Source organism: Pyxicephalus adspersus, chromosome 1 (assembly GCF_032062135.1).
Source record: "Pyxicephalus adspersus chromosome 1, UCB_Pads_2.0, whole genome shotgun sequence".
NCBI lineage: Eukaryota > Metazoa > Chordata > Amphibia > Anura > Pyxicephalidae > Pyxicephalus > Pyxicephalus adspersus.
The window spans coordinates 170,184,384-170,197,338 of NC_092858.1; the positions used below are offsets into that span (position 1 = coordinate 170,184,384).

Consider the following 12,955-nt stretch of genomic DNA (forward strand, 5'->3'; position numbering starts at 1 on the left):
GACTGTCCTATTTCTTGAACAGTTGTGTGATGAACTTGTATCTGTACATAATAAGCTCCCTACTACAATGTCAAGGTCTCTCTATTTAATAAGGTTTCTATTTCTATCACAAAGCAGTAAGATGATTCCGATTTCTTTCCCTGAATATGTGAATTTCTCCAAACATGCAGGACAAATGCTGGCACTCTCTGCCAGTTACATTGTTGTCAGTCACTATTTAATGCCGTTATGTTTCCACATGACTAGGGTAGCTCGGACCTTTGCCCAAAACTTCCCCAACACATAAAAACCACCCCCACCACACTTGCCAGCCCCCTTCTCTACAATCTTCCCAATAACACACTGAAACCTGTTGCACTTAAAATGGCGGGCCAACAGCTGTTTATTTAACAATAAAATACCACTTTAACAATTTCCATAAAATTTAACTCTGTATATATATATATATATATATATATATATATATGTATATATATAATTATACACCTAAAATAAATTACCAAATAAAATAACATTCACATAACATAAAAATTAACCCATTTTTTAACATAATACCATAATCCCTAACACAACCAACAATTAAACCCAAACAACTAGGTTGCAGGTCTGGAAGGTAAAGTCCGCATCACATTGCCAATCTTGACCAATACCATTATGCCAACCTTGGCCCCTAGCAGCACAGCATGGCCTCAGGGGCCTGCACTGTTCACCACTTAAAGGGGTACCCCACCAGCTTGGGTGCCCCCCACCATAATTAACCCACTCTTACCTTCCACCAGACCTCAACCACCTACCCCAACTCCTTATAACAGGGCGGGTGGGTGGGAAATTTCTTCCCTCAAAAAACTGTCCCTAACTTATTTTTCTCCCTCATTATAACCCTTCTTCTCTCCACCCCCTTTGCTTCCAACCCAACCCTCTCTGTATCCTCTCCTCTTTCTGTAATTCAAACTTTAACCCTTTCCCCTCTATCTTGGGCAGCTCAAGCACTCCTGTCATTCCGCCCCTGGGCATATTTCCTTGCTACAGGCCTCTCTCATGTGTTGAAATCATGAGAAGTATAAAAGTTGAGCAAAGCGCCAATTTGATATTTTCAGTAAAAATTAAAATCGGAACAAAAAGAGAGACGCAAGGAAATTTGCGCTGACATTCTCAACTTGAGGTGGAGCCGAAACTTTTCATAAAGTTATCACTTGGTGATGAAACCCGAATCTTCCAGTATGATCCTGAAACAAAACCACAGTCACTGGAAACAACTTCATCACCAAGAATCAAACTAGTCCAAATTCACACCCATACTCATCATTGTTTTTTGTGACCTCTCCACTTGGGTCTCTGTATGTATCAGAATATTTACTGATCTTATATCTGTAGTGCAAGAAAAGAGTGGGGGGGGAGTGAAAAGTATAAAAAATTGTGTAAGTTACTCTTAACACATTTATTTAAAAAGGGAAAACATTAAAATCACAGAGGCTTTCTGTTTATCATGTTTCCCCAAATATTTTCATACTTTTGGGTTTATTTGCTCACTTATTCTTAAATGTTCTCCAGAGCAATATTGTTCCTCACCATTGGATGGTGCTATGTCCCTATGTAAACTGAAATAATAAAGCCAATATAATCTCAGACAAGTTTGTTTTACACTTCACATGAGAATATGGCACCATCTAGTGGTGTGAGCTGAGTATAAACTGAGATTCTTGTTCTATTATTATTTTTGTTCAGGTCAATTTTTTTTTCGGTTTGTACTTGAGTAAAAGTGCACAATGTTGTTAAACATATACAGTATGGGTAAATTATTAGGCACATTCAGTAGAAGTGCCCATAACACATTTTTAAGAGCAAAGTTAAAAGAGAACCAACACAATAAGAAGCCTTGCTTACCTTTGCTCTCTCTCCTTCTCCCAAGATGCTCATTGTCAGCACATAGGTATACACTGACTACTAGAGCAGCATAGTGCACTGCTTTTTCTCCCAGATTGAGCTCTGCCTTACAGGGACCCATAGAGGTTATTACTGAGTAAGATTAAGGTAAAGCATTACAACCCCTTTAAGTTTTAATTGGTGCCTCAGGTAATCTCCCCAACAGGACACAGAATCAGAGTTTTTTACGGTTACAACATTAAACAACATAAAAAAAGAAACCCTACTTACATACACCTTGTGATTTGAGTCCTGCCTGAAGTTCAGGTTAGTGGAAGTTTTGGAAAGTGATGTGCTGCTGCCATCTCGTGGTAAAAGTTGAATGTTACCTGATTCAAGGTTCGAGCTTATAATCATGTTACAAATTTACAAAATTTTAACCCAGATGACCCTGGCTGGTCATCTGTGTACCCTGGCAATGCCCCGCCGGCATCTGCGTCCCCAGCGTGTAAACATTGGGGACATGGGGCCAGGGGAAGCAAATGCCAGACGGGCATCTGTTTGCGAGTGTGTGGCTAGAAGACAGGACCAGACAGAAAAATTTACTTTTAAATTTACTGCTTTAATATTTGAAAACACCGCCAGGAGGGGTTCAATAGCTTGTTAAATACTGAATCACTGCTTTATAAACAGAGCTCTAGGAGTTTGATAAATCCTAAAAAACTGTCTGTAGCCTCCAGTCACCTAGCAATTGAGGTTTAACATCCAGTAAGTGGCAAATTGACTAAACTGAAGTCAGTCCAGGTTCCATATCTCTTGATTGGCTCATCATGACTGGTTACACCAAAGGAAACCCATCATTTTGTAGTCTGAATCTGTTGGACTATGTCTAAGAGTTAGCTGATCATTTGTTGCTACGCACATAAATGATGACTATCATTATGATGACTATCATTATAAACTGGATTATTAAATAAAAGGGGACTCAAAATGAGATTGACCTTGATGTCACCTTGACTTTTCAGCAATCTCCCCATAAGGCCCCCACTGTTTACCTTGCATGCCATCATGGTTTGCTGGTTGAGCACAAAACGTTCAGCCAAACCCATAGAGCATCAAGCAATCCAGGTTTATTATCACTATTCCTTAGTAATAGAAAAGCAAAAGTATTTGAAAAGCTTTTCCTGGATCCTTCCCACCACCTTTCAGTGATGAGATTTTCTTCAAGCAAATATTGATAAGACACAAAGTCACTGTTTCCATTAGTCATTTGGTAATTTCCATTTTTCTATTCTGGATTATCAGCTGCCTTACGGGAAAGTATACTGTGCTGTTCACATGAGTTTTTACCTTAGCTCTACCAACATGAAGTCAATGAACACCTTTAAAACATCCAATAAAGATTGTTGGCTTCATTTATTCATTGACATGTGCGCAAACCTCAGTGCCAACATCAAGGTCAATCTCATTTTGAATCCCTTCCTTGATGGTGGACATTAGAACATCTCTGCCAAGCTCCAGAGCAAAACTTATTGTGGGGTCAATACATTATGGATAATAAACACATCAGAACCAAACAATGAGTGCATCCACAATAGGGCACAGAAATGGAATAACCCAATAACAGGGTTTGATTTGGACCAAACGTCTTAACATAGCGCAGTGATTGGCAGAGGAGGGCCGCCATGAGAATCTGCTTTACTCTATTTTCCTCCATAGAGTGGTCAATCAAAAGAAGAGGTTCACTCATTTAAGCTAAATAATCTGCATGTGGGGAGTTGACAAGGTAGGTCAATTAGTAAAACTCAACCTTAGGTAGGTTCACTTTTTGTCGATTCAGATGTGTGTCCCATTGAAAATGTGCCCATTGCTTGGTTTGGATGTGCTTAGCATTTACCAATAGCAAAGGGACCCCAGAATGAAATTGGACTGCAATATGTTACATTGTTTTTCTTGGATTTAGATGTATCTAAACTTTTAGATGTTTTCATATAATAAATGGACAGGCCCTTGTTAAAATTAAATCCTAATGGAAGTCAAAGATAAAGACCAAAAATTAAGTCAGGCTGCAGTAAAATAACATGTGATATCCAGTATGTTACCTTTTTCCATAGCAGTACTTGTAGTTGTTGCCTTGAAACTCGCAGATAAGGACCTCTGTGAGCCATGTGGAAGCAGAAGTCTTTTTGGAGTGGCCCAACACCCTATCCCCCATTGGCCCTGATTTATTAAAGTTTTCCTAGGCTGGAGAGAATACATTTTTGTCCGTGAAGCTGGGTAATCCAGCTAACCTGGAATAGATTTACTAAAAGTCATTAGCTATTTGTTAGCAAATGTTTTCAATCCTGGACCAGATCCATTCCAGGTTTGCTGGATCACCCAGCTTCACTGATGAAAGTGTATTCTCTCCAGGCTTGGAGACCTTTAATAAATCAGGGCCATTGACTCAGAGCTGCAATCACTAAAGCTTGCTCAGCTAAGCAAGCATCACTTTTAGAAAATAGTGGCCCTCAACAGTGTGTGAGCTTCTTAGAATTTTACCTCTGGAAGCAATAGACCCGATTTAATAAAATTCTCAAAAACTGGAGAAGATAGGCAATCATGGGTCAACCTTTGGTGATCCAGAAAATTTGTGTTTTTTTTTTTTTAATGAAAAATGCTTTGATTCCTGGACCAAATCATTTACAAAGTTGCTGGATCTGCCAGGTTCATCCATTACAGTCTTGGAGAACAATAATATATCATGCCCAATGTGTCTGTGGAATTATTGAGAGATTTCCTTTTGATTGCTTTGGAAAGTTTTGACAGGCTTGGATATTTAACCACTTTGATCCAAACTTCCTACTGTGTGAACATCCATATTCTATTACTTTGAAAACTTCATCCATTTGCTGTGCTCAATAGCTCAAACTGAAACAGAATACCAGTTGAATGTGCAGCAGCTCTGTATGAAGTTCCATGCAGACAAACAGAACCTTATAATCATATTCCATGATATCAGAATGTTCCATATGTATATTTCTGTCTCACTGCTAATATCTCCATTACTGTTTTACTTTTGGTTTATTATTTAGGGTGCGTTCTATTTAATTCCTGTTCCTCAGATGGTAAATAATCTGCAGGTGCAGGCAAAGGCCAGCACATTTCTTCTTCAAGTTTAGCTATGGAAAGTCCCATCCTTCAAGTCTCTCAATCAAAGAAATGGAATTTCCCAGAGTGTGAAAGTATTGTCACCTTCCTCCATGAAAGTAAGTAATATTCTATTCACAATTACCATGGCACCCCTGTCCTTGAACCTCATATAATGCATGACTGCCACATTGCAGGTTTATATTTTCTTCTTGGTGTGAAGGAGGTTGTATGTATTAGAGGATGTCTATCTTCTGGTGATCACAATAGTAAATCACCCCCGTTTATTCCCTCCATCGGCATCGCCTGCTGTAGGGGAAATTGGCAGCTTGCAGCATCCCTAGCTCCCTTTAGCAAAGCACTTTCCTTAAAGGTTTCTTTCACAGCATCCCCAAAACATACACTGAGACTTTGCATCACTGAAAATCATTTTAGAATATATACTGCAGTCAATGAGCAAATTTGTTCCTGGATCCAATCCTTCCTTGCCATTGGCTGCTTGAACTTTATAGTCCCTCTGCTCCTAGTTGCCTGTTGTAGCATTTATCTTGGCTGACCTGCTAGTGGTCTGCTTTTCTGTTGGACGTATTGTTGGTACCTGGACTGACCCCTGCCCGTGACCCCAACTCACTTTTTCTTGTATCCTATGGTAGACCGACTACCTGTTTATGACCCTTGGCTCTGGTTCTTGGATTTGCCTCTGCAGAACTCTCCTCTACTGCATCATCTGTGGATCACCTGGTCTGCCCTCCCTTGTGTTCCTTGTCCCACTCGTGGGGGGTCCTGATCTTACGTCAGTCCTTTCTCTGAGGCTATCCTTTGCACACAGAAATCATTAAGGCAACCATGTGCTGGGATGGCACAACTAGCCTCCCGAGGGGCTTGCTATAGGTGAAGAGTTCTGATTGGAGGCTTGGCATCTGGTGGGCACTCGTGCTGTAATTGTGTGAGTCACTCACTTGAAAGACCAACATTTTTGTAATAGGGTCAACACTGTCAAATGACTTTCTTTAGGCATACAAAGCAATAAAGGACCAAAATGAAGATATATTGTAGCTCACTAGCCCTTAATCTAATGAAATTTGTTTTTTTTCAGGCTTATACACCTTTATTTTTACCAGATAATCAAATCCAAGCAGCATGTGTATTCCTCCTTAAATCTTGGTGTTCTTTTGCTTTTGTTCAGGAGCTCCCTGTGACCTGTGATAGAGACCATTCAGCACAGCTCTCTTTCCTTGTGCAGGGTGACTGGTCTTGTAACCGCCCCCTCCCATATTTATCAGCAAGCAGCCAGTAATGGGTGGTCGTGCAGGACCCCTCCCACAGCTGTGCTCCCTATACAAGCAAAATGCAGCACAGTGATGAGGATGCTCCTGCGTTGCTAGTAAATCTGGGCTTACACAGGTTATTTATGTATTTATTTTCTTTATGGCTACCAAGGAATATATTTCAGGGTTGTTATCAGAGTTGGGATCAGCTTCATAAACATTTGGTCATATTGCTTTCAGAGAATCTTCTATAGGTAAATGTGATCTCTCCTTCATGTGATCTACTAAAAAAAAAGACACAAACGCAACTTCATTTATAAATAGATTTAATAAAATATATAGAAATACATATTATGGCAAACAGAAATAAGAAAATAAGAAATACCATGTTATCAGAAAATGACACACATAAAAACGGCTTGATGTAAGAACACACCCAGAAATGATTAATGAACATACAACACATTGTAACAATGTTTTCACACTGAATACAGATAATCAGCTACCAAAATTTTGGCCTGTTTATCTTTGTTCTAAACCAACATTCATCCAAGTTTTACCAAAATTTGACACCTTTTGTAGTTAATTCGATAAGAAAGCTGTGAACCATGGAACAAATTTTGTAAGTGAATCCATTGTGGAAATTCTGGTAAAAGCTGGGTGGGTGGAAACATAAATAGGCTTCATACATTTTTTTTAATAAAAAACAAAATAGCTGCCAAAATATTCAAACAATCATTAGGACAACAAAGAGAAGTATTTTCTATTACGTTACATAGACATATATACAGATGATTTGGAAGCTTCTATGAAGAGCTCCTAAGACTGAACACCATAGATGTCTGTAAGATTCTTCTGTATTACGGTCATTAAGCCACACTGGACTTTGTCTATGCTATTGGGTTTATTCTTCACTTTTTTTCCTTTTTAAAACCTAAGATGATTCCTGGATAAGCCTTTCAAAGTCCCCAGCATTACAATTCAAAACTAGTTATTTATTTCAAACACCCCATAGCAAACCCATGACTCTTCTCTACTGCTAGTAATCCATATCTAATTAGGAATGGGCAAAAGTGAGCAAATTATTTTTAGGCAAATACGCTTACAAACTTTCCTATTACCCAACAATCCTTGAACTTTGTGATAACTACAAATTTACTCGGGACTCAACGACGAACATGCTCAATTTTGCCATTTATGTCATTAGCCATTACCAGTACAGTAACATAAACTCATGGGTATGGAGGACAGGTATTTAACTTATTAATAGTAGAGAAAAAGCTCTTTGTAAAAATTTACAAAAAATAACCTTAGAATAGGTTTCTTTAGGTGAGAGGTCTTAGCTTCAAAGTGTCCACTAATGGTAATCTCATATATCCGTAAATGACACATTAAAATCATACAATTAGTTATACAAATAGTGTGATACAGGTGTAGAGATAGGTCAATATGAGTCCAAAATAATACAACGGTGTTATATCTGAAAATTCTCAATGCGTTTCACGACACTTGCTTCTTCAGAGGATGTGAATAAGTATGAATCAAATGGCTAGAAAGGGATAGGTAAGACAAGTATTATAAGGATTCCTAAATTGTACCCACCGTGACAATAAAATAATGACCGACTACTATGTGTGTAAACAATTATATGATTTGGTTGTGCCATTTACTTTTATGAGATTGAATAAAACTGTATTTACTTTTTACTCACACTTAAAGGAAACTTTGAACCTAAGACCCCTCTCCTAAAGTAACCTATACTGGGGTAGATAGCAGCTGTGAAAAGCTTGTAAAAATCAACTGTATTTATTTAGCCGTATTTGTCTTTTTCTCTACAGTGACATAAATACAGTTGATTTTTGCACAAAATTTCACAGCTGCTATATAAATATAAGGTATTTTAGAGCCATAGAAAAGGTTTGGGAGCAATAAAGACCCCACAACAGCCTTTATGTGTGACAAAAGGAACATTAATGATCACTATGTTTTTCAAGTATTTAAAGCGAATCTGTGATGGTTTTGTTCAGTTTTATTTTTTTAGTTTATATCTGTTTTTTACTTTATACACAATCTTTGTTTTACAAAGAAATATTTAATACAATCAGCATGAAATTTGCTGATTGATATATTTGACTGAGCAGGGGGTTATTGGATGATTTTAGAGATACCGTTGCATTTGCATGACTAGCAAAGGTCACATTTGATACCTGAATGTCTTCCAGTTAGGTATTAGATGTACAGTAATACAAAAATTTATTACCTGTCATCAGTCAGTACAAAGGGTAAAATAAAAAAGTGCACAACATATAAAAAATATATATCCTAAATACACCAAGATACATATTAAATATTCACTACAAAATGGCACAAATCAAATACATGCATTTGAGAACTGAAATTTCTGAACAAGTCTGAGGATGACGACAGAGAACTATCAGTTGTTTGCTTGCACCAGGGATGTTTTGCTGTACACAGAAGAACGGTTCATGATAACAACAAAGTAATACTAAAAATTTCTACCCCGCCCTGTGGTCTTCAATGGGGGAATGGATATAGATGTTCACCAGCAGTCATTATTCATTACAAATACATGTCAACAGTTAAGTATTTATGGATTTTGCAAGCCATCATTGCACGATCGGCCGCTGTCTATTGGTACAGTTGGACTGTAGGTCTTGTATTAGCTCTTGATCTACATTTCTCAGAATAGAAACACAGGAGAGGAAGCTTCGGATCTAAAAAAAAAATACATCTACCCTTTTTAATGTTTCTAAAATACGGTGAATGTCCCGTAAATTTTTTATGCAAAATAAAGACCCAATTTCTAGGAATCCAGAGGCAAGATCTGCTTGATTACCGGCCCTGTCTTTCTCCTGCACAACTTTCTGTTTATTTATCTTTCCTTATCTTCTTTTTCTATCTTTAAATGATGGAAAACATACCCGAAATGGGAATACCCCAAACCCTAAAATAAGTTGGAAGAGAACCTGGAACTTTGTCAGGGAGACTCAGTGACTTAGCCTAAAAGATACTATATACTGTATATTCAGTTGTTGAGTGTGCTACAACACCAGATTAACTTTCAACTAAAATGTTACTTTTCAATAGCCTTATCATCAATTAACATGAGCATCTACATATACCAGAGAACGGATGACTCCTATAGTGAATCCATGATTAAAATGAAACCCACTTCAACAGACACACAACAGTACAAGCTTCCAGAAGTTTTAACACCTTAGTAAAATGTTTTAGCTAAAAGATTTTAGGACTTTTCAAAGTTGATAATGTTCAGTACAATTACCCAACACCAAAAAAAAGTATCAAAGTAGTTACAAATTGCTGTTGAAAATAGCAGCAGGAATAAAACTATATAACATAACAACTAATATAAGACAGCAGAATATTGTTGAGCAATGATTTGAACTTGGCTTATAACAAAAAGTGAAAAAGGTAAAAATTGTTCTGGGTCACCCGTTGTGCATTAAGAACACTTTAATTTCTATTATGTATTGTATGTTATATTTAAATGCACTCTTTTTATAAGAAAGTTTTGCATTTACTTGAAATGTCTTAATAAGAAAAAACATTCTATTTGACTCAGCAATTTGGGTGCACATATTCCTGCAGTGGTTCCTTTTTTTTTCTTTTTTCATATGCAGTATTTTTTTTTTTGGGGGGGGGGTCAGTATTTTAGAGGGATATGGTGATCCCAAAGGTGCTAAGTGCCACACTATAAATTAAATATAGGTTCAACTAATGAAAACTTCTACCATAATCTCATTATTACGTGGGAAAGGTAAGGTGCTCTTCAAGGACTGGCAAGTCATGTCATTTTGAAGTTTCTTTTATCGAAAATGCACAAATCCTTTCCCTTTTCTTAGTTCACATTATAAGTTCAAGGACTATAGACAATAATCTCTTTGGCAAAGAGTGATGTGCAGAATACAAGAAGACATGGAAACCAGCTAGAACTCTTCTTTCATGAGTGATGGTTGTCTGATTCCAGTGTTTCATGTCCTTTAAACCACTAGATCAAAACCTGAACTCAAGGTTGGTTTTCCACTGCAAGCTAAAATAACAAACTGAGAGATTGATGCTTGGAAAAACAGCATTTTCTCCCAAATATCTTTTGTTTGTTTCTGTCTAGGCTTAACATAATATAAATAACCCTTTCCACCACTTTCACACAAGTCTAAAATATGAAGATGATCGAAGACCACACCAAAAAATTAAACAAATCCAGATTGAAAAAAAAAGCTGACGAGACATCTCCATGTTACTGCTGTTTGTTTATAAATAGACCGCTTTTCCAAATGTGCGAGATGTCAACTTCATGTCGTACCTTCAAGAAGCTTCTTGGACAAGCAGGCAACGTGCTACTAAATTCTCTTTGGAAAATGGTTTCCATGAAAAGAAATGTGTCCCAGTTGACTTTCCCAGACTTGCAAATGGGTTCCCACATCTGTGCTTCAAACCATTTAAAAATACACCTTGAATTGAAGACCATATTTTGATGTTGGAGTTTCAGATTGTTCTGTAAATTCCTTCCACTTTCCTAATGGCCCATTTGGATAACTGTGGTATATTAAAACAACAGTAAAGCATGGCACACAAGTTTAGGATGTCCCACAGTAAACTTTAATTTCCATTTTAGTTCTAGTCTTGTGGGGAAGAATGACTTTCAGTAGCTTTTCTTTACCCAAAGAGGTTTGTAATTTTGTTGGTCCTGCATTCCAAGGATCTTTATGACTTCGAAAATGTAATTAAAGATTTAGAGTACTACATTGCATAAACGTTTAACCTGCAGGATCCTAATTGATGTTTTCCAAAGCATTCTTGAAATGTAAACATACTGAGAACTAGGACCACAAAACAGAATTGTCCGAAGGTATCTTAACCATTGGTATCCATCATGTTGCTTCCTCTTGACCTCTAGACATCAGTCCCAGTTCCCTGAAAGAAGATATGTCATTAGTAATTACAGAAAGCTTGTTATAAAAAAAAAGGCAGTTGTCAAGTTTTCTTGTAATTGTCTACCATTTGATGTGACGCAATTTCTTTGATACTATTGGCCTGATTTATGAAAGCTTTCCAGGACTAGAGAAGATAGATCATTGGGGAACCTGGGTGAGCCGGAAAATTTAGAATGGTTTTAATCAAGTCATTTTGTATTATTTGCATATGTTTTTAATATTGACCAAATACATTCCAGGTTTGTTGTATAACCCAGGTTTATCCATCATAGACTATCTTCTCCAGTCTTAAAGAGATTTGTTAAAACAGACCCTTGGAACCATGCATGAACATGGGACATTGTAACAGGAGAAGGGAGTAGTATGACCAAAGAGGGTAAAGTGGAACTAAAGTCCTTTTACCATATAGCAGGCGGTTATAGCAGAAAGGGAAATACAGTGTCCCTTTTGCAATAACTGCTCTTACTTGTTTGATCCTCACCCAGCTGTCAAATTTTGCAGTTTTGAGCATGCACAGCTCAGCACTGATGCCTGGGAAACCCAGCTGTCCCGGCTTTCCTTGTGCATGCCAGGAGTGAATGAACCCCCGGTCAGTAGCATCATTCAGGCAGAGGCAATCAGAGTGGCCAAAAATCAACTTCGGAAAATAAAGAAGGTGAAAGATGGCGGTGCCCTGAGATGGAACAAGCATAGGTGAGTAAACGCGGGTTCTGATTTAACTGCTGCTGTTCTTCTGTCTACAGGTTTGGGCTGGGGAGTAGGGAGGTGACCCAAATCTATTGCCTAACTGCAGCAGAGAAAAGTTAGGCCACCTCCTAATAGACTATGCAAATCTGTAGACTTTATTGACAGAATTACAAATACCCAGGTGGGTAATGGAAGTCCACACAAATGTATTTTCTCTGTACATGTAAATGCTTGTCTGGAGGTCAAATGTTGGGTTATGGAAAGTGATCCAAAAAGAACAACAGGGTCCTATGTTAAAATAGAGTAAGCTTATTAGAATCTTATTAATATAGAATGTGGTTACATGCCATACGTACTGTTCTCGTGTGCTTCCAGTTATTGTTTCTGGGTCTGTGTTGCTCCAAGTTCTGCCTGTAAACAAAGTCATTATTAGTTTAAGCATTGATTGTGAAACAACAAAAAAAAAAACACTCTATAACATTGAATTATATATGTAGGTTTACTGCAATAAAGGGAGAATCCGAGAGTTACAAAAAGGTGTCTATTTCTAAAGCAATAGCTGTTATATTAACCAAACATTCTCCAATGGAGAATCCATCACTACCATTAAAACACACCGACTTAATGATTCTTCACCAGGGAATGTTTAATAAATATCAGATTTACTGCATTATAATAGACACCATGGCATTTTGCTGCTCAAAACTACAAAAGACAAAAAAAACAATTAAAACTCTTTCAAAAAGGTCTCTCCATTATCCTTTATTTGCCAAGTGACAAGTGGAAGCAGCCATGATTGCCATGTATTTCTTTGGATACTCAATTTAGGGGTGGAGTAGACTGGTGGTAGGCCTTTTCAGGCATTTGTAATGCCAAGGGTCTTTTTAAGTAGAAATATAACATTGTGGGGTCTAGACTAAAGTTAAAACCAGGCCCTTTACCATAATTGTGACCTTCCTGAATGGGCAGCAAGTCTGGGTGCATCTTATATTTTGAATATAGGGTGCTCTGGAATCTGATTTGGCAAAAAAC

At 37.6% G+C, this 12,955-nt stretch overlaps 1 protein-coding gene across 1 annotated transcript in view; it reads right to left on the reverse strand.

The window, feature by feature from the left end:
* The window catches only part of LOC140337971 (cell surface glycoprotein CD200 receptor 2-like), a 17,227-nt gene extending 13,149 nt beyond the window's left edge, over nt 1–4,078 (reverse strand). Inside the window, exon 1 of the mRNA XM_072421914.1 lies at nt 3,966–4,078. Within this exon, the coding sequence (XP_072278015.1) occupies nt 3,966–4,078 (113 nt within the window). The remainder of the gene's footprint in view (nt 1–3,965) is intronic.
* Between the last annotated feature and the right edge of the window lie 8,877 nt (nt 4,079–12,955).